The sequence below is a fragment of the Ochotona curzoniae genome, unplaced genomic scaffold (assembly GCF_017591425.1).
Source record: "Ochotona curzoniae isolate NIBS_2020 unplaced genomic scaffold, NIBS_Ocur_1.0 scaffold_1037, whole genome shotgun sequence".
In the NCBI taxonomy this organism is placed as follows: Eukaryota; Metazoa; Chordata; class Mammalia; order Lagomorpha; family Ochotonidae; genus Ochotona; species Ochotona curzoniae.
The window spans coordinates 17270606-17295434 of NW_024467083.1; the positions used below are offsets into that span (position 1 = coordinate 17270606).

At 40.5% G+C, this 24829-nt stretch overlaps 1 protein-coding gene across 4 annotated transcripts in view; it reads right to left on the minus strand.

Moving 5' to 3' along the window:
• The window catches only part of WDR47 (WD repeat domain 47), a 63543-nt gene that overhangs the window by 29339 nt on the left and 9375 nt on the right, over positions 1 to 24829 (minus strand). For 2 of the 4 annotated variants that reach the window (XM_040999315.1, XM_040999314.1), the window contains exons 2-5: positions 19125 to 19291; positions 16287 to 16370; positions 6313 to 6397; positions 2779 to 3581 (exon numbers count right to left, since the gene is read on the minus strand). In XM_040999315.1, coding sequence (XP_040855249.1) covers positions 2779 to 3581; positions 6313 to 6397; positions 16287 to 16370; positions 19125 to 19282 — 1130 coding nt within the window. In that variant the 5' untranslated portion in view covers positions 19283 to 19291. Of the gene's footprint in view, positions 1 to 2778; positions 3582 to 6312; positions 6398 to 16286; positions 16371 to 19124; positions 19292 to 24829 lie in introns of those variants that run through there. The other 2 variants (XM_040999317.1, XM_040999316.1) reach the window with 2 other exon arrangements.

Sequence of the window (24829 nt, forward strand, 5' to 3'; positions counted from 1 at the left end):
TCATAAGGTAGAACTGGCAAGGGTTATTAACTATATAGATAGAACACAAGTACCTTTACAAAGTAACACTTAATTTTGTAATTTACACAGAACTGCCATATGCATTATCCATTTAACTTTCACAATAACCAGTGAAATATAACTATCAGTCTATAAAGAGAAAACAGATTCAGGAAACAAGTAAGTCACCTAAAATTGCACAGATAATAAACAGAGGGAAAATGTGACTGGACTACAAATCTAATGCTAGACTATACTCAAAGAGACTTAGACTTGGAGACCATTACATTGAATAGCCAAAGCCCACATGTTTGAACCAATTTTTTTCTGAATGGAGTTTGTTTCTGTGTAAGTAAAAAGATATCCTTACTAAACACTGCACTCTCTTAAAACTTTTCTTTTGTTTTAGTTCCTCGTTTACCATAGTTGCTTGGTAATAATTTCCCCAGGACCTGGCATTGTATTGTACAAGGTTCAGCTGCCACCTGTGACACCAGCATCCTATATGGGTGCTTATTTGAGCCTCAGTTGCTCCACTTGCAGTCCAGCTCCCTGCTAACATGCCTGGGAAAGCAGTGCCCCTGCATCCATGTAGGAGATGCAGATGAAGCTCCTAGCTTCAGCCTGGTCCAGACTAGCCACTGTGGCCATTGAAAAAGTGAACCAGTAGATGCAAGACTGTGCTCTTCTCTCACTGCCTTCAAATAAATCAATTTTTAAAACAAACAAACAAACAAAAAAAAACTTTACCCCCAGTAAGTAGCACTGTATTAGCACACAGTAAATACTTGAGACATTATTTAAGTGGACCTTGACTTCAAACAAATAGTAATGCAAGAATCCCCAGTCTTTTTTTTAATTACAGCTAAAATATTTTCCAAAACAAGGAGGCTTGTTTCACAGTACACTTTTATACTTCATCCACAGCTCTCCCACAGCATCTCACTAACAATCCTTTTAAAGCAGTGTCATCAAGACTCTGAAAGGAAGAAATTTACACTTATTGAGCACCAGTCACAAGACTGTCACTCAGCCAGGAAGTTTATCTCAATGTCCAAATCACAGTCTCATTTTACAGATGTGGTAATTGGGGTTCAGGGAGATTAAGCAGCTTTTCCAAGGTGAAACAGCAAACAAATGCCAAAAACTACCATTGAAACCCGAGTTTGACTTCAAAAATCACATTCTATTCCACACAGCTCTGCCTCATTAATTTTTAAATTCAGGGTTGGGACCCTGAATCACTCCTCCTCCTCCTCAGCAGAGAACACATGTATTACATCCCTCTTTTTCTGTTACGATCTAAACACAATACACTTCTCTCTCCTTATTTATCCAGTCATTCCTCAATTTCTACCACTTTTTTTTATATAAGAAATGGCACATGTACAGATTTGGCTAGATTTCTGTGCAACTTTTTTCCACACAAGACAATCCTGATACACAAATTCAAACAGGCCATAGCTGTGCTCACCATGATACTCCTGTAACATAAGCAGTTCCCCCAGAACTGAAGCCCAGAACCCCAGCTAGTGATCTTTTTTCTCAAAAAGCATTGGAAAGTCCAAGAAATATTTGGAAGTCTTGGCCAATGCTCAAAATGCCCTATTTCTTTGGAATTTAAAAGGGTGCTCCCATATGATATTAAACTCATCTATTTTCATCACCATAGACCATCTTTCTTGGAAAGACACATTAAGTCATCCTCACTTTCAGGAAGTACCTCACTTATCTTTGCTAGACTTCCTTTCTGTTTAAAGAACAACACAAGTATCACACTCCCTTCTCTTCCCTCCTGTTAAGTCTCAGCAACTTAACAAGAAGTGCGTCTCTCTATAGTAATCCTTTATTTTTAATGTCTGACTAAAGATCCCTACTTGCTCTAAACAAAAATTCTAAGTGCAGGACATTTCCTCTCCAAAGAATGCCTCAGTGTATCCTATGTCATATGAAACAATTTAGCTTTTAATCCTTTTTTCCTCTTTTGTGGGGAGGAAAAAAAGAAAACACTAAATCAGTCAAGAGTAATACTTCCTGGTGCTAACTCTTGAGTTACAGGAAACCACCCAGAAGCCCCAAAGGGTTCCCTGAAAGAGAAAGGCAGAATGCTGCCTATTCTCGTGAACAAAGAAATTTTCATCAGGTGATTATTATCTCATGGCAGGTTTGAAGAAAAAAACTGTAGCTTTAGCACTTACTTCCTTTATATATTTAAAGAATCATCAAAAAAAGAGAAATAATCAGATTTTGATGTACACAGTTGTTCACTACTGTACTGTTTATAGGATAAAAAAGCAGAAACAAGTTGAAGTCCTCCAACAGGAAAGAATGAAAATTTCTGAAAGACATACAATGAAATATTATACACTAATTATTAATTACTGAGCTCAGGAAATGTTGAAGTATAGGGAAAGCATGTATGACTTCTCAAGTAAAAAAGGCAGATCATGGGAAGCCATGTACAGAAGAGTCCCAATGTTTAAAAACTGCATCACAAGAAAAGAGACTTGTCACCTAAGTATAAAAGTATGAAAAGTTTTAATTCTCATATTATTACTCTTCTGTATTTTCCAAATTTTCTACATAGTACATGTATTGCCTTTTTAGCCCTCAATAATATAAAAAATATTTTCCCTTGTAAGCTTATTTATCAAAATTTTAAAGCTATTTCTAAAGTTTTAAAGAAAGCTTTCAACTAAAGAGACTTCAACACAAATAATAGTCAGATTATCTCACACTTAATTTACAATTTCCTAATTTTTATGAGCAAATGCTTACCGCTCAGGGGATTCTTCATAAATACTGTGACACTCCGTATTCTCAAGCATGAGACTTCTGCTGAGGTTCTGCACCCCCGGGTAATGGAAATTAGCAAAGGAGTGTGACATTGGAGAAGTTTTGTTTCCAAGGTCTGAGATTCTCTTATCGTGACTGGTCAGTCCACAGGTGAGGCCATCTAAAGCAGGATTCAGAGAGCGGGTCATGTAGGCATCAGCTGACTGAGGTCTTCTCATCGGGGATGATGGATAGGGAGAAAGCTTGCTGATAAGGGGAGTTAAAAGATCAGCATATGCAGCTTTTGTAGGTTTCAGAAGTTTATCAACATGAATATTTAGCATTTTCTGCTCAAAAGCACAAGAGAAGACAGAAGACGGCAGATTCTGAAGCCATGACAATAAGCTTAGATCCAAATCATCACAACCATTTCCACACAGCAGGTCAATGCCAAGCAGGACTTCACTTTCTGTAATCTCTTCTCCAGTTGCTTTACTCTGACAAAATTCTACACAGCACTCGTAAAGTAGGCCTTTCATCACAAGCTGAAATAAGCGGTTATTACTTGCTTTAAAACCAGCCTCACTTAGTTTCCTATCAGCAGGGATGAATTCTGCAACCATGACACAAACTTCTTCGAAACAGTGAACTCGTGCAGTGCTGGGATTCCAGTCCTTAAATTCGGCGTGATTGGTCAAACGAGGCAAAGTCAAAAGCAAACAAAGCTTGCTATAGTCATCTTTAGAAGGACAGTACTCCTCTAGAGCGTGCAAACATTGCACCGCTTCTTGCATGGTAAATTCCAGCTGTAAGAAAGAATGTGACTACGATAAACAGAGATGCTGTGAAACATGAAAACTATTAAGGATAAATTTCAGTGTCATACAGTTTTTACTGCTTGAAACAACTTCCAACTCAGGAATGGAAAATGTCATGACTAAAATGAAAAGAATAAATAATTTGGCTATAATTAACACATAAGCTTTTATCTGTATTAGTGCTTGAATTCAGGTTTAGGGTTTTATTTTTAAACGTTTAATTCCTACTAAGAGTGACAATAATTGAGTCTTCTAGAAAATAAAACTAAAGCATGCAAATATTCAATTGTATAGAAAGCTATTACTCCAGCTTATCCAAAAAGCAAAGGACCATTTTTGGTCTAAAAGTTACTTTAGGACATTTGTGTGGGGATATAAAGCAAATAAAGAGAGACAACTACCTACAGTTAACCCACTACATATACACTAGCCAGGGGCCGATGCTGTGATGAAATGGGTAACGTGCCGCCTGTGACACCAACAGTCCATACAGTCCCCAGCTGGAGCCCTAGCTGCTCCCCTTCTCATCCAGCTCCCTGTTAGGAAGCCTAGGAGAGCAGTAGATGTGGCACAAGTGCTTGGGCCCCTGCACCCACATGGGAGACCTGAAAATAGCGCCTGGCTTCTGGCTTTTGACAATCCAAGCTCCGACCACTGTAGCCATTTAGGGAGTGAACCAGTAGCTTGAAGAGTCTCAAAATAAAAATTAAATTTCTTGATTCATATTGCAATGTTTTTTTCTATTTGTGAACATCATTATCTGGCAAGCATTTCTTTACTATATATGAAAGTCACAACTTCGGTTTTTGCTATGGTCTGAAGCCCTACCACCACCACCGCTGTAACCACCCCACAAATTCCTGTTTAAATTCAAATCCCCAAATTGCTGGCATTAGAAGGGTACAATCTCTGGGAAATAACTAAGTCATGAGGATTCAGTCAGCATAGATGGATTAGTGTACCTATCAAACAGACTCTTTAGAGCCAGCAAGCCTCTTTAACTGTGTGAGGATACAGCTAGAAGGTGTTACTATGAACCAGAGTTGAGCTCTCCTCAGACACTGAATCTGTCAGCACTGTGATCTTGGAATTATCAGTTACCAGGGCCATGAGAACTAAATTCCTGTTTGTAAGCCACCCACAGTTTATCAAACTTTCTTATAGCAGTCCAAATGAACTTAAAAAACTTATCTGAGAGAACACTTAAATTTAGTAGATTTTCTTGGTTTTAAATATAGCAGTACTTTGAAACTTTTAAAGTAATTTGCTAATAAAAAAAAAGAATCCAATATTATTAAATTAATTAGGAAGAAATCACTTCATTAAAAAACTATCCTTGGGTCAAAGCAAATTATTTTTTTTAAAAGATTTCTTTATTTTCATTACAAAGTCAGATATACAGAGAGGAGGAGAGACAGAAAGGAAGATCTTCCGTTTGATGGTTCAATCCCCAAGCAACCGCAGCAGCTGGAGCTGAGCCAATCCGAAGCCAAGAACCTCTTCCAGGTCTCCCACGTGGGTGCAGAGTCCCAAGGCTTTGGGCCTTCCTGGACTGCTTTCCAAGGCCACAAGCAGGGAGCTGGATGGGGAGTGGGGTTGCCAGGATTCAAACCAGCACCCATATAGGATCCCGGCGCGTTCAAGGTGAGGACTTTAACCGCTATTCTATCATGCCAGGCCTAAAGAAATCTTTTTAAAAGGAAGGAAGGGAAGAGAGAGGGTAGAGGGAGAAAAGAGAAGAGAGGAGAGAGGGGAGAAGAAGAGAGGAGAAAATATGGTGAATGTTGTGGCATAATGAGTTGAGCCACTGCCAGGGACACCAGCTGATATCCTGGCAAATGATATGGGTGCTAGTTCAACTCCTAGCTGCTCTACTACCGATTATGCAAGACAATAGAGAATGGTTCAAGTGCTTGGGCTCCGGCAACATATGTGAGGGATCCGATAAAACTCCTGGCCTAGGGCCTGGCGCGATGGCGCAGTGGTTAAGGTCCTCGCCTTGCACTCCCAGGATCCCATATGGGCACCAGTTCTATCCCGGCAGCTCCGCTTCCCTTCCAGCTCCCTGCCTGTGGCCCAGGAAAGCAGTCGAGGACGGCCCAAAGCTTTGGGACCCTGCACCCGCGTGGGATAACTGGAAGAGGCTCCTGGCTTCGGACAGGCTTAGCATTGGCTGTTGCGCTCACTTGGGGAGTGAATCATCGGACGGAAGATCTTCCTCTCTGTCTCTCCTCTCTGTATATCCGCCTTTCCAATAAAAAAATAATAAAAATAAATCTTAAAAAAAAAAAAATCCTGGCCTCTGGCTTTGGACGGGACCAGCCCCAGTCACTATGGCCATTTGAGGAGTGAACAGCAGATACAATCTGTGTCTCTCTGTAATTCCATCTTTCAAACAAATAAACACATCCTTATTAAAAAAGGAAAACATACAATTTTGACAAGTGATTAAGTCAAACATCTCCCATGTCTAACTTACCTTGAAAAGGGAGGAACACACACCCTTTCACTTAGCCACTCACACAGATCATCTTAGCTTAAATTAAGCTACAACTTGAGAAACAGAGCACGCTGAAAGTACTCCATTCAAAATATCAGTCCCAACTCCATCCTAACACATAAAATTGAAAACCCAGGACATTAATCTTTTGTTTTGGTGAATAAAACTTATGACTGAAAACAAGACTATGGCGCAAACCTTCAGGAATAAAAACCTTACATGCTGGGGCTCATCTTCTGCTGACATTGCATTGTTAACACATAAAGCTTCTAAAAACTTCTGCTTCAGGATAATATATCGAAATCTGCAAAAATAAAACATAATTAAAAAGCTGAATGATAGCAAACAGATCAAGCATGCTTCAAGCATCAACCTAAAAAAAAAAAAAAGGACATTTTTTGGGTGAGCATTGTGGTGCAATAGGATAAAAGCAACACTTGAGGTACTGGTACGGTGGCACAGTGGCTGAAGTCCTCGCCTTGCAAGCGATGGGGTGCCATATGAGCGCCAGTTCATCTCCTGACTGTTCCACTTTCCTTCCAGCTCCCTGCTTGTGGGCTGGGAAAGCAGTAGAGAACGATCCATAGTTTTGGGACCCTGCACCCACATGGGAGATTCCAGAGAAGCTCCTGGTTCCTGACTTCAGATTGGCTCAGCTCCAGCCGTTGTGGCTGCTTGGGGAGTGAATGAGAGGCCGCAAGATCTTTGTCTCTGTCTCTCTGTAATATGACTTTCCAATAAAAACCATTGAAAATCTTTAAAAAAAAAAAAAAACATTTAGAATGCCTACATCCCATAGTGAAATGCTACTTAGAGTCCCAACTTACCCTATACAGTAGATGATAGCTAAGTTATAGCCATGTATATGGGAAACTGGGATGGAATTCCTCTTTTTTGGCTTCAGCCTGGCTCAGCTCTGGCTGCTACTGCCAATTTGAGAATGAAACAGCAGGTAAAAAAATCTCTTTTCGGGCCCGGTGCGGTGGGGCAAGTGGTTAAGTCCTCGCCTTGCACGAATGGGCGCCAGTTCTAATCCCGGCAGCCCCGCTTCCCTTCCAGCTCCCTGCCTGTGGCCCAGGAAAGCAATCGAGGACAGCCCAAAGCTTTGGGACCCTGCACCCGCGTGGGAGGCCCGGAAGAGGCTCCTGGCTTCGGATCGGCATAGTATCGGCCGTTGCGCTCACTTGGGGAGTGAATCATCGGACGGAAGATCTTCCTCTCTGTCTCTCCTCTCTGTATATCCGCCTTTCCAATGAAAAATAATAAAAATAAATCTTTAAACAGAAAAAAAAAAATCTCTTTTCCTCTCCCTCTCCTTCTATTCTTCCCTCCTTCCCTATCATTCTACCTTTAAAACAATAAGTATTTTTAATTTAAAAAAAATTTAAGATTTATTTATTTATTGGAAAGTCAGATATACAGACAGGAGGAGAGACAGAGAGAAAAATCTCCCGTCCGATGATTCACTCCCCAAGTGACCGCAACAGCCGATGCTATGCCGATCCGAAGCCAGGATCCAGGAACTTCTTCCGGGTCTCCCACATGGGTGCAGGGTCCAAAGCTTTGGGCAATCCTCAACTGCTCTCCCAGGCCACAAGCAGGGAGCTGGACGGGAAGTGTGGCTAACGGGATTAGAACTGGCGCCCATATGGGATCCCAGCGCATTCAAGGCAAGGATTTTAGCCGCTAGGCCACACCGTTGGGCCCTAATAAAAATTTTTAAAAAGACTTTTTTAGAGCAAAGTATTTGGCATAGTGGTCAAGATGCCAGTTGAGAGGCCTGCATCCCACAGCAGCATGTCTGGGTTGAGTCCCAGTATTACTACTGGTTCCAGCTTGCTGTTAATACGTATCCTGGGAGGCAGCAGGTGATGCCTTTAGATGTTAGGCCTTTCCTTTTTTTTTTTTTAAGATTTATTTTTTTAATTTTTATTACAAAGTCAGATATACAGAGAGCAGGAGAGACAGAGAGGAAGATCTTCTGTCCGATGATTCACTCCCCAAGTGAGCACAACGGCCGATGCTATGCCGGTCCGAAGCCAGGAGCCTCTTCCAGGTCTCCCACGTGGGTGCAGGGTCCCAAAGCTTTGGGTCGTCCTGGACTGCTTTCCCAGGCCACAGGCAGGGAGCTGGAAGGGAAGCAGGGCTGCCGGGATTAGAACTGGTGCCCATATGGGATCCCGGGCATGCAAGGTGAGGACCCTAACCACTGCGCCATCGCGCCGGGCCCTAGGCCTTTTTAAAAGAAAAACAAAGATTATTTATTTTTATTGGAAATGCATATATACAGAGAGAAGGAGCGAGATCTTTTGTCAAATGGTTCACACCCAATCACTCCCCAAGCGACCACAGTGGCTGGAGCTGAGCCAATCCGAAGCCAGGAGGCAGGAGTTTTTCTGGGTCTCCCACACGGATGTATGGTCCCAAAGCTTTGGGCCGTCCTCGACTGCATTCTCAGGTACAAGCAGGGAGCTGGATGGGAAGCAGGGTCGCCAGAGTAGAACCAGCGCCCATATGGCAAGGACTTTAACTGCCATGCTGTCTTGCCAGGTCCAAGATGTTAGGCCTTTAACAACCTATTGGATAGCTGGATCAAGTGCTGGCGTCAAACTGCCCTAATAAGGCCACTGTACACATGTGGGGAGTGAATTAGCAAATGGAAGCTATGTTTGTGTCTCTTCATCTCTTTTCTAATATCTGACAAGTCAAATGTACTTAAAAGCTATTGCAATTGCCTTTGCTTTCAAAAACATTTAAAAACATTTTATTGTGTTTATCACACAAAATGCACAACTGAAATAATCTCAATCAAAAGCAATTAAAATATAATTCTAAGAGGAAGGACTTTTTAAAGGTTTATTTATTTATTCGAAAGGCAGAGTAACAAAGCGAGCAAGGGAGAGAGACAGAGAAGAGATCTTCCATTTGCAAGTTCACTGCACAAATGACCACAATGGCCAGGCTGGGCCAGGCCGAAGCCAGAAGCCAGGGACTTTATGCAGGTATCCCATGTGTGCACAGGACTTGGCCCATCTTCTACTACCTTCCCGAGCACATCAGCAAGGAGCTGGATCAGAAGTGGAGCAGCCAGGGCTGGAATTGGCACCCATGTGCAATGTCAGGACTGCAAGCAGTAACTCAACACTGGCCCTGATACGATTTTAAACATTAATTCTATACAAAAATTCCATTTCTATGAAAGATATCAAATACCACTTTATTAAATGAAAGTTTTTCTAGTTCAAAATGTTTTCCCCTGAAATGCATCCTACTTAAGTCTCAAAAAAGTTATAAATAGTAATTCTATATATGTAGAAGATACAATGTTATATCTTGTATGTATATTCACACACTGTAGAAAGATTAACCTAGGGCCTGGCATGGCTCAATGGCTAAATCTTCACCTTGCAAGTGCCAAAATCCCATATGGGCATCAGCAGTTCCACTTCCCATCCAGCTCTCTCCTTATGACCTGGGAAAGCATTTAGAAAATGGCCAAAGCCTTGGGACCCTGCACCCATGTGGAAGACCCAGAAAACGCTCCTGGCTTCTGGCTTTAGATCGGCTCAGCTCTGGCTGTTGCAGCCATCTGTGAGTGAACCAGTGGATAGACGATCTCTGTCTTTCCTCTCTGTAAATCTGTTCTGCCTTTCCAATAAAAATAAATCTTTCTTTAAAAAATAAAAAGATTAACCTAATATTAATCCTTTAATAAATTTTTTTTTATTTAAGTCAGAATGACAGAGAAAGAGGGATCTTCCATCCTCTAGTTCACTAGCCACATGGCCACAACAGCCAGAGCCAGGCCAAGCCAAAGCTAAGAGCCTGGAACCCCATCCAGTTCTCCCATGTGGGTGACAGGGACACAAGCAATTAGACCATTTTCCATTGCATTAACAGGGACTTGGATTGGGAGTGGACCAGCTGGGACTCAAATCAGCACTTTAACATGAAATGCCACAATCACAAATAGAAGTTTAACTTGTATCACAATTCTAGCCTCTAATTTTTTTTAAGAATTAGAAAGGATTAAGAAAAAGAAAATAGAGCTGAAAGAGTAGGAGTAAATGATGAGGTCTACAAAGACTCAGTTGGCTAACCCTCCACCTTCAAGTATCAACATTCCATATAGGCACCTGTTCAAGTCCTGGCTGCTTTACTTCCAAACCCAGTTCCCTGTTTATGGTCAGATAATGCAGCAGTAGAGGACAGCCCAAAGCCTTAGGACCCTACTGCCATGTGTGAGACTCAGAAGAAGCTCCTGGTTGGCTTCTGGCTTCACATCAGCTCAGCTCGAGACATGGTGACATTCTGTGGAGTGAATCAGCAGATGTGAAGTCTTCCTCTCTGTCTCTCCTTCTCCCTGTAATTCTGACTTTCCAATAAAAATAAATAGTAATAATAATAAAGAGTAGGAATCAATGAACAATATTCCTAAAAAGTCACAAAATAACTACTTTAAATTTCACAGTAGTGTTGTTCAGGGAGGAGAAGCTAGTAGGCATGCATGTTATAAACATTTTAAAGAAAAAAAGTGTTTCTAAAAGTTGAAAGAAAAATTATAATGCACCTAAGTCATTCTTCCAGCCACTGTTAGAGTAACAAATGTCAAAAATCTTTGCCTTTAAGAAGAAAGTCATCCATTTTATAAAATATACACAGGGCCCAGCAAGACTGCAAAAGAATATGAAACCAATTCCATCATCAAGTGTTGGGACTGAAAGGAAAGACAGAATTGACTGAAAGAATGATTAAGAGTATGCCAGGGTACCCGATGCAGTAACCTATTGGCTAAAGTCCTTGCCTTGAATTTGCTGGGATCCCAGCTGGGCGCCGGTTCATACCCTGGCTGTCCACTTTCCCTCCCAGTTCCTTGTTTGGTAGGCCTGGGAAAGCAATCAAAGACAGCCCAAAGCCTTGGGACCCTGCACCCCTGTGGAAGACCCAGAAGCTCCTGGCTTAAGTTTGGCTCAGCTCTGATTGTTGAGGCCACTTGAGGAATGAACCAGCAAATGAAAGATCTTCCTGTCTCTCCTCTTCCTGTAAATCTGACATTGTAATAAAAATAAATAAATCTTTTAAATTAAAAAAAATGAATGTTCCAGGATTCCAGGCAGCAGATGGTAAAAGGAATAGCACATCAGGTGATGCATCAGTCCAGACCCGTGTGTCCCATACTCACATATCAGAGTGCCTGGGTTCAATTCCTAATCTGTTCATTATTTCATAATGGCTCAAATAACTGAGTACCAGGCTTCTGGCATTAGTGTACCAGCAAATAGGACTGACCTTTCTCTGCTTCTCACATTTACATATATATACATATGTATACACACACACACAAGGCTATACACACATAAAAACACAAATAAGGTTAAACTTCTGCTAATGGTTATTTGTACATGGCTAATTTTTCTACTGATATCAATGCTAACCCCTAAGTTGATAAAAAAAAAAATTAATGCGCTGAAGACAACCCAATGTTGCCATACCTAGAAAGAAGTCAATCCTTGAAAAAAAAAGCACACATTGGCAGATGAGATTCAATAGTATAAGGCTTTTCAGCCAAGGACACACTCTAGTGCACACAACTTAAGCTAAAACTAAAGCAGAAAGGTGCAGTTTCACCATCTTGCAGAATCAACCATAAAACTGGCACTACCACAGAAGCTGAAAATTAAGGGAATTCCAAAAATAGAGAGCAGCCCAGTAAAAAAAAATGCCTCAAAATGTATTACAGAAATTCAAGTGCCAAAATTCTAACCTATCCTCCAAACGAAAAATGCAAGGAAGATTCAAGCAAGCAAGCAAGCAAGCAATAGCTAGAAGGCTAAATAAAAATGAGCAGGAGCACTATAGCGTGATGGGTAAAGACACTATCTACAATTCCAGCATCCTTTATGGGCACCAATTCACGTCCTTGCTGCTTTATTTATTTCTGACTCAGCTACTGTTAACTGTTTGGTAAAGTGGCAGAGAATGGTCCCACGTGCTTGGGTGCCTGAATCCACATGGAAGACCCAGAAGAAGTTTTTGCCTTCAGCATGGCTCAGTCCCGGCCATTGTGGCCATTGTAGCCATTTCACAGTGAACCAGTGGATGAAAGATTCTCCTCTCTCTCTCCCACTCCCTCCTTCTCTGTGACTCTTTCAAATAAGCAAATCTTTAAAAAAATAAATAATCCACCCAGTACCACAACAAGGACAGAACAAATGGATCAACTACCCCAGCCAAGAGTTGGCAGTGAATATCTGGGAAAATGGAGACTCTGGAGTGGACTATGTCAACCAGTGGATTCTGGAGAGATTTCATCATGCTTGGAATGGCAAGTTTGGCAGTAATTCAGAACTATTGAACTATCGAAACCTCTTGAGCAGGACCCTCAGAGCAAGCCCCACATTGGGAACCCTGGGGTGGTGTCGGGCAGCTGTCCTCCATCCCCGGGTGCAGAGGCATTTGGGAAAGTGGGTGTGGCTTCTCTCATCTCCCCCTTCCTCCAAATAAAGGAAGGCAAACTAAAAGGAATGTGAAAATGGTAATCTCACCCACCTTCCTGTAGCCCTTGACCATTTTCACCCTAATCAACTTCATAAGCATCATCAAAACTGGGCCCGGCAGTGTGGCCTAGCAGTTAAAGTCCTCACCTTGAACTCCCCGGGGTCCCATATAGGCCGGTTCTAATCCTGGCTGCTCCACTTCCCATCCAGCTCCCTGCCTGTGGCCTGGGAAAGCAGTCAAGGACGGCCCAAAGCCTTGGGACCCTGCACCCACGTGGGAGAACTGGAAGAGGTTCCTGGATCCTGGCTTCGGATCAGCGCAGCACCAGCCATTGCAGTCACTTGGGGAGTGAATCATCGGACGGAAGATCTTTCTCTCTGTCTCTCCTCCTTTCTGTAATCTGACTTTGTAATGAAAATAAATAAATCTTCTTTTAAAAAAAGGAATCATCGAAACTAAAAATAATTAATATAAAAATTTCTGAGAGAACAGAATGATATGAAACAATAAGAGCTGGACATGGAATATTCTAAGCTTCCCCTCCCTACAAACAGGCCACATACCTCTTCTACTGTTCTCTAATGCTGAACACTAAATAAACTGACCCAAAGAGACTGTGAGCCTGAAGCAACCCTGGCAGCTGTTTAGGAAGTATGACCAGAAACATACAAACATATATAATATATATAAAACATATATAACACGTATAATCAGAAATTTCATCTGGTATCTATTAAAGGGGAGACAGTTTACATTTGGGGGCTAGCCAAACCAATTGTTTGCCTGAATAAAAATCATTGCTTCTCAAAAAAATCAAGAACCTCAAGAATGAAGCTCTAATGTTAAAATTCCATTTATAAAATGTTACCTGGTTTTTTTAAGTGACTTAGCAAAAAGATAATCAGAAAATGAGTCTGATATGATTAGATATTTAAATTAGCAAGTAAAGACTATATTATCAAATAAACAGTTCTTATATATATGTTCAAAGATTTAAAGCATAGAATAATCTTAATCAGTGAATAAATGAAAATATTTTAGCAAAACACAAAACACAATCCTGAAAGTGAAAACTATCTGAAATAAATAAAATTCACTACCATAAGGTTAACAGCAAGAAAAAGGGCCAACAGACTGAATCAATAAAAATATTGTAGCCTAAAGAATGTGGAAGAAGGGCCTGGCACAATGGCACAACTGCCAGGATCCTACATGGACATCAGTTCATGTCCTACTTGCCACACTTCCCATCCAGCTCCCTGCTTGTGGCCTGGAAAAGCAGTAGAAGACAGTCCAAAGCTTTGGGACCCTGCACCAGCATGGGAGACCCAGAAGGAGCTCCTGGCTCCTGGCTTCAGATCAACTCAGCTCTGGTCATTGCAGCCAGCTGGAAAGTGAACCAGTAAATGGCAGATCTTTCCCTCTGTCTCTCCTTCTCTCCGTAAATTTGACTTTTCAATAAAAATAAATAAATCTCAAAAAAAAATAGAGGAAAAAAAGGAGAGTGCTGTGGTCCAGCAGGCTAAATTGCTGCTTGAGACATCCACATCCTGTACTGCAGTAACTAGGGTAAAGTTCTGCCTCTGATTCCAATCCATGACACACTACATGCTGGGAGGTAAAGGATCATAGTTCAAATAGTTGGGTTCCTCCCCAGAGGCCCGCTCTCCTGCCCCAACCTCCCAAGGACCCTCCTAACCATCCACCCCAAGGGATGTAATAATAACTCCCCACTTTCCACCCACTATGCTGGCTGTAACAGGGAACACTGACCTCAACATATCCAGCCAACTCTCCCAGTCCCACTTGCCAGCCAGTGACCTCAGAGAACCCATCACACCAGCCAACTCATGTGCTTAGCTATAGGGGAGGATGTTCAGCTGGGTGCTCCAGGCCTAGGGGTATAACTGTTGAATATACAGGTGACAGTGGCAATGGGAAGGTGCCATCCCATTTCCCCAAGGTCAGCTCTGTGCTTTGCTGTGCTTGCTGGTGGGCTCTGGCATCTTAGATGGAGACTTGAGCTGCTGGCAAGTGCTATATATGTTTCTGGCCATACTTCCTAAACAGCTGCCAGGGTTGCTTCAGGCTCACAGTCTCTTTGGGTCAGTTTATTTAGTGTTCAGCATTAGAGAACAGTTGAAGAGGTATGTGGCCTGTTTGTGGGGAGGGGAAGCACAGAATATTCCATGTCCAGCTCTTATTGTTTCATATCATTCTGTTCTCTTTTCAGCATCATGTGTATGTGTGTGTGTAAAAGAGAGAGAGACAAAGAGATAGACACAGAGAGAGAATAAATGAAAAATGAGAGGTATGGTGGGATGACAGAGCCTGCTCAGGACTAGAGCATTATGGCCACCATGTGGTTCAAATGAATTTTTCTAATGCAATAAAATGTGTATTTCCATGAACAAACAAACAAACAAATAAGATATTTAGGTTCCTATTACCCAGACACCTGGATTGAGGTGTCTAGCTCACAGTTTTGGCATGGCCACAAACTGGCTATTATGAACATTCTGAGGGAGTGAACAAACAGACTGAAAATCAACCTTTCTCTCTTTCCTCCCTGCTGCTCTTTCAAATAATAATAAACTTTTATGTATATCAAGGAGGACATTTGGCACAGCAGTTAAGCTGTCACTTGCAACATCAGCACCTCGTTGAGTGCCTGGTTCAATTTCTAGCTCTTCCACCTCTAATCCAACTTCCTGTTAATACACACCCTGGCACACAGCAGACTACTTGGGTTCTTGGGTTCCCTTCACAAACATGGAAGACTCAGACTGAATTCCTAATTTTGGCTTGGCCCACCTCTAGCTGTTGTGGCATTCAGGGATTGAGTGAGAAGATGTAGTATTTCTTTGTCTCTCTCTACAAGGCCACAAGCAAGCAGCTGGATGGGAAGCAGGGCAGCTAGGATTAGAACTGGCACCCACATGGGATCCTGGCTCTTGCAAGGCGAGGACTTTAGCCACAAGGCCACCACACCAGGCCGTCCCGTTTTGGTTTTTTGGTTTTATTTTTGTTTTTTTGGTTTTCTGGGGTTTTTTTGTTTTTAATTAAGATTCATTTGTTTTTACTTGAAAGGCAGATCAGATTTACAGAGAGAAGGAGAGACAGAGGGAAAGATCTGCTATCCACTGGCTCACTCCCCAAATGGCTGCAATGGCTGGAGCTGAACCAATGTGAAGCCAGGAGCTTCTTCTGGACCTCCCCGGCAGATGCAGGGACCCAAAGCTTTGGACTGTCCTCTACTGCCTTCCCAGGGCATAAGCAGGGAGCTGGATGGAAAGTGGGGCAGCCAGGACATGAACTGTGGCACCCATATGGGATCCCAGCACTTGCAAGGCACTGAACCATTGAGTCAGGCCCATAAGATGCAAATTTTGGCTTACTATTCTTCAGAAACGATGGAGGCTTGGAGATAATGAAATGACATCTTTCAAAGTCTATACTGTTAAGCAGAAATTGTTGTTCCAGCTTTTTTATATAGATATGCATTATTAACGAAGCAGGTCTGCATCTGATGTTTGAACAACTCAAAAACATACAACTAGTCCTCCAGAGGTGTTTTAACTCAAAGGAATTTGGATGTTGTTTTCCAGGAAGAACTATGAGCTTAAATTTATTGTTTTGTTCCTTCTTAACTTCTATAGATCATAAGACACTAAAATCTTCAGATAAAATCTTACCTTTTTTTGTCAAATTTTTCCATACATTCCAGAGGTTGAATGAACTGAAGAACTTCATCCCATTGGCCATCAAGAATTAACTGCCTAAATAAAGAACATCAAGCATGTTATCCTACTCAGGTTATATCAACTTAAAGTAAAATAGATAAAAAATAGCACTAACATTTCAAAAAGCATATGATGAAATTACTATTTGAATTTGTTTAACATATATAAAATCATTCTTAAACAATTTGTAACATAGAAGAATTTGTTTGGAGCTAGCTTTGTGGCAGTACAGGTTAAGCTGTGGCCAGCAACCCATATCAGAGTGTTAAATTTAGTTCCAATCTCTGCTTCCAATCTAGCTTCCTGCCAATGCACCTGCACAGTCAGGTGAGCTCCCAGCACGCACATGGAGAACTGGATGGAGTTCCTGATTTCTACCTTCAGCCTGGCCCAGACAGAGCTACTTCAGCCTCTTGGAGAGTGAACCAGCAGATGGAAGACCTCGGTCTCTCGTTTTGCCTTTTAAACTCATAAATGGATATACTTTACAAAAAAATTTTTTGTACATATGCAGCCACTATTCACAGTAATATGTATGTAAGTTTCTTATCTGAACAGAAATATCAAGAGTTTGTCTACGGCCATACCACCCTGAACACGCCCGATCTCATCTGATCTCAGAAGAAATATCAAGAGTTCCTTTATTTCTCTATCTTCTAGCTGGAATAAAACTATTACACAACATTTAGGAACCAATGTATGGGTATGTTCTACTCTCACTAAACTAATGGTTCTCAACTGAAGATCATTTTGTGTCCCTAACAGATATCTGACAATGTCTGGAGACATTTTGGTTATTACAAGTAGAGCTACTACTGGCATCTACAAGATAGAGGTTATAGATGCTGTTAAACATTGTATATTGCAGAGGATAAACTCCGACATGGTCTCAATGTTAACAGTGCAAAGAATGAGAAACTGTTCTAAATTATGAATTCTACATCCTTAAGGAATTTGACACAAAAGTTATATACTGAGATTGAAAACAGCAAAGAGTAAATTTTCTCCCACTTTTAAACAGTTTATATAAGCTTCCTAAAATTACTACTTTTAGGGCTATTTTTATCCCTTTCTTTTATAGTAATAATTTCCCTACTTTGGGATTTTTTAGAAATAGCAAAATTTTAAAAAAGATACACAGGAAGATCTAAATCAGACTGTAAAGTTGTTATTCTATTTTTAAAAGATAGTAACAATAATTTTCTAAAGGGAATTTTAATATCTAAAAAGTAGGAAGGACACAATTCCAAAGGTCAATATATTTAAAGAATTTAAAGAAAGGCAATTCTTTGCCCTTCACTTCAGATCATTAAAACTTTGTCAGACACCAACAGGCTGGTAGAGGGTACTTGAGAGACACTGCTGAATTCCAAGAGTACCAATGCTTAAAATGCAGGTCCAGAAGAACACTGCCTTGGTACTAATTCCTGGCTATCCCACTATTTCACCAAGCTACATCAATCTATGATCAAGCTTTTTGCGGCTGAATGACATTTATAACGTAAAATACATGGAAATACAATGTGTTTTAAATAAACTCCTCTAACTCAATAAAGCCGTTTTCTTAAAAGTTCCTTTTTTATGAGCTAGGAATATATTATCATTTAAAGATTCCAAGTCACAAAATGCCATACACCCAAAAAACTGTGCTCCTTGTCAAGGATAACTGGTATTGCATGAGAACAGAATACACTCTGCCTAAGAATTTGGAACTTTCTTTTTCCACTCAGTTCAAGTTAGGATATATTTAGCTCTCCATTTTGACAAACATGTTTATTTTCTTTGCCTTGCAATTTCACTCCAAGGAATCTTGCCCAAAGGAAATAATGCAAGATGAAGAAAAAGTCTCTTGTTTTAAAAGTTAATCAGCAGAATATTTTTTAAAAATTGGATAATGTCTAAAATTAGGGACACTGTTAGGAAATTAATTGAAAAATCTCAAAAAGTATCATTTTTGTAATCACACAGAGAATCCTTGTGATATTAATAGGTGAAGCAGGATTCTAGATTATATATACAGCAGAATTGCTGTCATTTTTAAGTTATGTATGCATGCATTTATTTATTTTTATTGGAAAGACAGATTTACAAGGAGGAGAGACAGAGAGAAAAGATCTTCCACCTGAAGGTTCGCTCCCCAAATAGCTGCAATGGGTAGAGCTGAGCCAATCCAGTTTGGAGCCAGGAGCCAGAAGCCACTTCAGGTCTCCCACATGGCTTCGAGCTACCATCCAATGCTTTCCCAGGCCATTCTCAAGGAGCTGGATGGGGAGTGGAGCAAGCAGGACACAAACCAGTGCCCATACACGATGCTGGGCTTGGAGGTCAGCTAATTGAGCCATCACACCTAGCTCTGTCATTTTAAATATGTTCAGAAAATTATCAAGAGTGTATCTGGGCAGTATAGTGATTTTTCCTCTCCTTCTTTTCCTCTATTTTCTATAATGAATACATTTCTAAGGGTATTCTCAGGTGAGTATTTCTATGCCAGAAAAAAAAAAGCTATTTCAGAACTGCATCTTTACTTCCCAGAGTACCTGATTTCTTAGTCAAACATTCTTTATGATGACGCCACAATCACAACAGAATTGTGGCCTTTTTTTTATATATATAATCTCAGTATATTACTACTGAAAACATTTTACAATATTTTATAAATAATCTACTCTAAAGACATTTAAAAAATTCCAGTCTTTCACAATTAAAACCTATCTGTACTACACATATTCCTTTATTAATAATTGACATTTTTAAACAACTACAAACCTTATAGTATTAATGAAAGCATACCTCAGGAAAAGCATATCATCTGAAAACAGACCATTTATGACTCCACTTTCCTTCTCAAGTGCCAACATACTAATGTGAAGCTTCTTTGAGTTCAGGAAGTCCAAAATTAGCTTGATTATCTCAACCTCTTTTACATTCACTGTTTCTTCTGCCGTCATATTGATAACCTAATTATTAAACAGAACAGTTAAGACAAAGAAGTTAGTTCTATTGTTTCATATTTAAGTTTTCCTATGTGGAAACTATACAAAAATCAGTTTCCTGTAATTTCTAATATAAACAAGTGAAAGTATTTATCAAACTCAAGTCATTCTTTATAATACAAATACACCTAAATTTTTTAAGTCCTTATCTCCAAAAAACACATACTAGAACTACAATGATTAAAAAAAAAACTTGTTTTTGTTTCAAGATACCAGTGGATGATAAGAAAAATAAAGATGAAATAATAATCATGACTACTAAAATGAGGTGACAGGTGCGTATTTGAAGTTTCCTATAATACATAATGTTTTTAAACGTCATTAATGAAGTGGCACTGTGGTACAGCAAGTTAAAGTACTGCATGCAATGCTAATATCCTATATGAGTGCTGTTTCAAGTCCCAGTTGTTCCATTTCCTATCCAACTCCCTGCTAATGTGCCTGAGAAAACAATGGAAGATAGTTCAAGTACCGGGGCCCCTGCTACCCAAATGAGAAACTGGCGAAGCTCCTGGCTTCTGGCTTCAGCCTGGCCCAACTCCAACAGTTGCAGATACTTGGGAAGTGAACTTGCAGATGGAAGATCTGTAAGTCTCTATCTCTCAAGTAAATAAATACATATTTCAAGTAAATAAATAAATATTTTTTAAAAATAAATAAAATTCAGTAAGAATCAAATCATATTTTTTCATCTTTTTTTTCTTCTTGTACGAAAGGCAAATTTACAGAGAAGATACAGAAAGATCTTCCATCTGCTGATTCACTCCCAAATGATTGCAACAACCAGAACTGAGCCTATCTGAATCCTAAAGTCAGGAGCTTCCTCCAGGTCTCCCACATGGGTGTAAGGATTTGAGTCATCCCCTGCTGCTTACCCAGGTCATAAGCAGGGAGCAGGATTGGAAATGGAGCAGCCAGAACATGAACTGGCATCCATATGGGATGCCAGAACTGCCAGGATTAGCCTATGGAGCCAGCACGCCTGTGCCAGTACCCCGTTGGCATCCCCCCCACCAAAAAATCATATTTAGGTACTTCCTAAATACACTTTCCCAGGTATATAATACTTATAATGCCTTTTCCCTGGGATAGGTACCATCTTGTACTGGAACCAAACAAAACAAGGCAACTGTGGCATGGTAATATCAAGCAAAGTCAATATTCTCTAAAACCACTTCTAATGCTTACCTGTAAATCTGCACTGGCAGCTAAGCACAGCTCACAAATTCATAAAGGCTTAGAACTAGGAAGGAAATCTGTGAAGACTAATCCTTCTTCTACAGTTGAGGCCACACAACTTAAACGGCCTCAACTGTTGGAAATGTTAAGATTCAGAGCAATGCAGAAGACTACCACACCTTGTGAACTAGAGGTACACTACAAACTTTAACGAAGCTCACACACATACAAGTACACAGGGTGTTGTTTGGGTTTTTTTTTTCCAATTTGCTTACTTGATAATCAATTTATTTCTCCATAATGAGAAGTGCAAATACCTAGCAGATCAGAATGCTCTCATCAGCAGGTGATTCCATTCCCTTTCACGTAGGTGTTAGGTGTAAACCAAGCACAGAGTGTGGGAAGATTTTTATTCCATTTAAACACTGAATGTCACTCATCTCTCTCCATGATGCTACTCCTGCCTCAGTAAGCAGAAAAGTCACAAAGCTCTCTATTGACTGGCCAACTGCCCAACTCCTTCTGCTTTGGATTTTCCTTTGCTATTTTCTAAGCTGACCAGCATCCTCCTGCTCAGATTTTGCCCAAAAGAGGATACAATTAATGAGATTCCCAGTCATTAAATTCTGATCACTTTTCACAAGTCTCTCTGGGATTACTCACTGATTTGCACTTTCATCATTTTCCAAATCTTCAGATAATTCTTCATAACAAAAGAAGGGCCTATACTTATTTAACTTCAGAAGAAAAATATTAGGGGTAGGCATTCGGTTTAGTGAGTAAAAAACCAATTAGGAATCCCCTAACAAATTACCTGAGACTGAATCCTGGCTCTGTTCCCAATTCAACTTCCTCCTAACTGGAGGGCAGCAGATGGCGCAAGTACTTGGGTCTTGCCACAAAGTGGGAAACTCAAACTGCATTTCCAGCTTCATGTTTTGATCTGACCCAGCGTGGCTCTTTCCCGCAACTGACTGTCTCTCTGTTCTCTCTCTCTCAACCCTGCCCCATCTTCAAATACAACTAAATTAGCTAAAAAGAAATAAAAATCATAATATTTCCTTCCTATAATTATTTCTTAGGTAGCATTTCACTTACATCACCATGTACCAAGTACACAAACTAGACTGTAATTCATTATTATTATTAATTACATTGTATTATGTGACACAGTTTCATAGGCTCTAGGATTCAGCCATCCCCTCTCCATGCCCTCCCTCCATGGTGGATTCCTCCACCTTGTTGCAATATTGTAGTTCAAATTCAGTCAAGATTCTTTCATTGCAAGCATATACCAAGCATAGAGTCCAGCATCTCATTGTCCAGATAAATTCATCGGTTTCTTGGGGAGACCTTCTCTGGTCTGAAGGTAGAGCCAGCAGAGTATCATCCCGATCAATAAAAGCCCCAACATAACATCAGCAACAATTTACAACATTATGGAATTAATTGACATAGTATTGAGTAACCAATGTTAAAAAAAAATGCAAGTTCTTTACCACATCCTGTGACTACTTCATTGACATTTCAATTTTAGTTTATACATAACCAGGTTCTATACATCTTAAAATGGCTATAGATTATTGTTCAGCTGTCTTGTGTCTATTTTCATTATAATATTTGGCATTTTATAGCGTTAAAGCATAATTTTGCTGAACCTGGCTTTTTTTGGGTAGTCTAGACTGGCTTATAAACCTAATAAGACATATGTCAACAGTTTAGGTGCAGAACAGTTTTAGGAGGGGTGTGCAGAGAAATCTTCAATGCCCTAGTGAGGAGTAACTAATATTTCACGTCTTCCTCACACCTTCTAGGGTGATGGAAGATTTCTCCGCTCTCTTGCCCCATTACGGAAGTATATTAGGTTTTACAATTCTTTGATGTAGATCATAAGCAGTCTGACTCACATTGATTGTTGGTTCGTTGGTTACTTCACAATATCTTATTGCATGTGAGATAGGCTGACAAACTAGACTATAATTTTCTAAGGTAGTTCCATCTACTTCATAATATGAAACATGTTATAGGCCTCATATTTAGCATTCATAAGTATTAGTAAAAATATTAAGTAAGTTTGTAATGAAATTTACGGCAATAATACTACTTCAAATCATAGCTACAAGTTTAATGCTGTAGTCATTTCTGGTCAAGAAAGCCACACAGAACAAGAACTACACAAATACCTAACATACACTGAATTTGTTTTTAAGGCTTTATTTCATTTTTGTTGGAAAGTTAGATTTACAGAGGGAGGGAGAAACAAAGATTCTCCGTCTGCTGGTTCACTCCTCAAATAGCCACAATGGCTAAAGCTGCTAAGATGATCCGAAGCCAGGAGCCAGGAGCTTCTTCCGGGTCTCCCATGTGGGCACAGGGTACCAAGCCCACAAGCAGAAAGGTGGATAGGAAGTGAAACCATGACATGACCCAGCACCCACCATAGGATCCCAGCGCATATAAGGCGAGGACCCAAGCCACTAGGCTAGCACACTGGGCCCCTTTGCTGGTTTTTAAATAGGTAGCAGGGGCCCGGTGCCATGGCCTAGCAGCCAAAGTCCTCACCTTGAACGTGCCGAGATCCTATATGGGCAACAGTTCTAATCCAGCTCCTTGCCTGTGGCCTGGGAAAGCAGTCAAGGATGGCCCAGATCCTTGGGACCCTGCACCCAGGTGGGAGACCCGGAAGAGCTCCTGGCTCCTGGCTTCAGATTGGTACAGCTCCGGCCGTTGAGGTCACTTGGGGAGTGAATCATTGGAAGGAAGATCTTCCTCTCTGTCTCTCCCCCTCTCTATTTATATATCTGACTTTATAATAAAAACAAATAAATAGGTAACAGAAAATATATCTTAATTAAGCTGGCGTTGATTCTGCTTTGGTTTTATTAACAATTTTTTAAAGTCAAGTTTCAATTCTATGCTATTAAATTCCCAGCAGAAAGGAATGGTATTTTAATTACACAACCCAGGATTTTTTTTTCTTAAGATCTATTATTTATTTGAAAGGCAGAGTGACACAGAGAGAGGAAAACACACAGATCCATCTGATGGTCCATTCCCCCGACAGCCATAACAGCCAAAAACCTGGAGTTTCCTCCCAGTCTCCTGCATGGGTACAGAGGCCCAAGCCCTTGGGCCACTTTCCTCTGCTTTTTCCACACTATTAGCAAACAGCTGGATCAGAACTGGAACAGCTGGGACTCAAACTGACACACATGTGAAATGCTGGCATCACAGGAGGCGTTACCACTACCTTACAATCCAACTATTCAGCACAAGTCAACTCTGACAGCACCGAAGGCAGAACTGCCAGCCCAAGGTACATGTGAACAATTATTTACCAGACAGAAATTGTGTAGCATCAACACTACAGTGTATTCCATTGGAAATTTTAAAAAGAAAGAAAGAAAAATATACGGCCTCATTTCCATATTAAATTATATTTTGTTGGATTTTTTTCAAATCACATAAACAAAACTGAATTTTCCTTTAAGTGAACTTTCATTTACACCCAAGAGCTGGTTAGGTGAGGTAAAATATAAGAGCTGTCTTTAAAAATAACGGTATTTGGAAACCAGCTGGAGAGAGGTGGTTGGCACTCTGGTACTTAATTACAATTTAAGTCTACAGCAACTGAAGTCCAGATGGGGTCTCTGAGGACTCTTACTGATGCTTATCTTATTGAAACAAGATTAGGAGAATTTATTAAGGAGCAAAAAATAAAATTTATTATTCTTATAAAGGCAAAATATTAACAGAGATAAAATAATTTTTAAAAAGAATGGAAATAGAATCTATTCACTGTGTATTTCCATATATAGGTGTGGAAAGTTGCATGAAAAAAAATCAGTGGTAGCCATCTAACCAAATATAAATAGATATGATATAAATGCTCCTAGGCAAGGAGGAGACTTACTTAAAACAGTTTAGAAAAGGGGACCGGCGCGGTGGCGCAGTGGTTAAGTGGTTAAGTCCTCGCCTTGCATGCCCGGGATCCCATATGGGCGCCGGTTCTAATCCCGGCAGCCCCGCTTCCCTTACAGCTCCCTGCCTGTGGCCCAGGAAAGCAGTCGAGGACGGCCCAAGGCTTTGGGACCCTGCACCCTGCACCCTGCACCCGCGTGGGAGACCCGGAAGAGGTTCCTGGCTTCGGATCAGCATAGCATCGGCCTGTTGCGCTCATTTGGGGAGTGAATCATCGGATGGAAGATCTTCCTCTCTGTCTCTCCTCTCTGTATATCCGCCTTTCCAATAAAAAAATAATAAAAATAAATCTTTAAAAAAAAAACAATTTAGAAAAGAAGAAAATCATACAAATCTAAGAAT